At 48.0% G+C, this 2,500-nt stretch overlaps 1 protein-coding gene across 1 annotated transcript in view; it reads right to left on the bottom strand.

Annotated features, from left to right (window-relative positions):
* cdk8 (cyclin dependent kinase 8) overlaps window positions 1-2,500 on the bottom strand; it is a 34,826-nt gene that overhangs the window by 16,014 nt on the left and 16,312 nt on the right. The window contains exon 8 of the mRNA XM_063206009.1: window positions 1-52. This exon is cut by the window's left edge and continues 18 nt beyond it. Coding sequence (XP_063062079.1) covers window positions 1-52 — 52 coding nt within the window. The remainder of the gene's footprint in view (window positions 53-2,500) is intronic.

Here is a 2,500-nt window from a genome sequence, read left to right as displayed (position 1 = left end):
TTCATGAGTGTGGAGTGTTCCGGCATCTTCTTAATGTCCTCCCAATCTTTATCTGGAGGGGGGGGGGAGAGAGAGAGAGAGAGAGAGAGAGAGAGAGAGAGAGAGAGAGATGAGGAGGAGAGATAGAGAGATCGCGAGAGAGAGAGAGAGAGAGAGAGAGAGAGAGAGAGAGAGAGAGAGAGAGAGAGAGAGGCTGAAGTGAGATCAATTTCCTAGGTATATGGACAAGACGACTTTTCTAACTACCAAACCGCTGAGGGGTTTACTACTGAAGAGATTTCCTTACTTCAGGACAAGACCTGGATATACTGACACTTGAAGGCATTTGGAATCCTGTACATGCCTAGGGAGGGTGTTTAAATGCTTCATTTCAGATTAGCATGAGGCACGATGGAGACACCTGAGGCAGATGATAGCAGACAGGAGGTAAAAGATACCCATAACTCCACACACCCGGAGGTAAAACACCCCATAACTCCACACACCAGGAGGTAAAACACCCCATAACTCCACACACCAGGAGGTAAAACACCCCATAACTCCACACAACAGGAGGAAAGACACCCCATAACTCCACAAACCCCATAACTCCACACACCAGGAGTTAAAACACCCCATAACTCCACACACCAGGAGGAAAGACACCCCATAACTCCACACACCAGGAGTTAAAACACCCCATAACTCCACACACCAGGAGGTAAAACACCCCATAACTCCACACACCAGGAGGAAAGACACCCCATAACTCCACACAACAGGAGGAAAGACACCCCATAACTCCACACACCAGGAGGAAAGGGCCAGACACCCCATAACTCCACACAACAGGAGGAAAGGGCCAATCAAGTCAGAGCATCTGCTTCTCTACAGCTTGAATTGAATCTGGATTCTTCTCAATGTGATATTATTTTCCTAAGCCTGTATGGATTCATCCCTGTATACCTTTCCTTCACCCGCTATATAGTTGAAAGGGACACTGTGCAGGAAATGGTCAAAAAAGGTACTGCAACTATGCTGCTCATTGAAACTGGGTTGCCTATTGCCAAATTTGATCTTTTCATTAAAGTTTACAGAGTAATAAACTAATATGTTCTAGTATGGCCCAAGTACAGACATTTTTGCAGTTCTGGACATTCAAAATGGCAGACCATGGAGAAGATCCCCCTTTCCATGTTTGAAAAGTGCAATTTTCCCAGTCAAAATGAATACTTGGTTTGATGGTGGTGGTAAGTATTCATGAAAAAGGTAACATTAGTGAATGGGCAGCATGAAATCTGGAAATAAAAAACTAAAAATCTTGCACAGTGTACCTTTAAGTTTTTTTTACATTTTTTAAAAATGTTCCTCTACTCTAACTCTACTGTATATCTTCCATGGACACGATGAAGGTGAAGAGGATGGTGACAGCAGATCAGGACGATCAGACGATCTGGAAAGAGGAACTCAGACTTTCCATCAGCTCCTCAGTTGAGACTTCGAGACTAAACACATCAGGCTGAGTTGGCAGCACACACACTGTGTGTGTGTGTGTGTGTGTGTGTGTGTGTGTATGTGTGTGTGTGTGTGTCAGTGAGGAGGAAACCATGCCGTGCGGCGAGTGCATTTCATGTGGGATCACAGACAGACAGACAGACAGACAGACAGACAGACAGACAGACAACCACACGTCCTTAATTGGGGACAATATGAGGTGGAGTGCGTAGACGGAAGGGTGAGAACAGCTGTTCCACAGTCTAGAGTTTGGGATTCTATTCCCAGACCAAAACCATATGTCCCCATCAAGACCATCTCCACGTCTTACCATACATTTCCCTCTGTCAAAAAAAACATCTGCAAAAACTGACCTATTTTCACAGCGAACATTAAAAGGATCACAAACTCGCAGTGAGACAACTCTTCACCAAATTTATGGCGAGCTAAAGAATTCGGGGGTCCATTGCTACTGTAAAAAACGTCCAGCATGAGAACAGCAACCACAAAGCCAACCACAGGAGGCCCGGCGGTGGCCCCAGCTCTGCCGAATCAGGAGGAGGAGAGGAGAGGAGAGGAGAGAGGAGAGGGGGATAGAGGAGAGGAGAGGAGAGGAGAGAGGAGAGGGGGATAGAGGAGAGGAGAGGAGAGGGGAGGAGAGGGGGATAGAGTAGAGGAGAGGAGAGGAGAGGAGAGAGGAGAGGGGGATAGAGGAGAGGAGAGGAGAGGAGAGAGGGATAGAGGAGAGGAGAGGAGAGAGGGATAGAGGAGAGAGGGATAGAGGAGAGGAGAGAGGAGAGGAGAGGAGAGGAGAGAGGAGATGAGGAGAGGAGAGGAGAGAAGGGGAGAGGAGAGGGGGATAGAGGAGAGGAGAGGAGAGAGGAGAGGGGGATAGAGGAGAGGAGAGGAGAGGAGAGAGGAGAGGGGAATAGAGGAGAGGAGAGGAGAGGGGGATAGAGGAGAGAGAGGAGAGAGGAGAGGGGGATAGAGGAGAGAGAGGAGAGAGGAGAGGGGGAGCGAGGAGAGG

Source organism: Engraulis encrasicolus, chromosome 9, assembly GCF_034702125.1.
Source record: "Engraulis encrasicolus isolate BLACKSEA-1 chromosome 9, IST_EnEncr_1.0, whole genome shotgun sequence".
In the NCBI taxonomy this organism is placed as follows: domain Eukaryota; kingdom Metazoa; phylum Chordata; class Actinopteri; order Clupeiformes; family Engraulidae; genus Engraulis; species Engraulis encrasicolus.
This window is presented reverse-complemented; position numbering and strand designations above follow the sequence as displayed.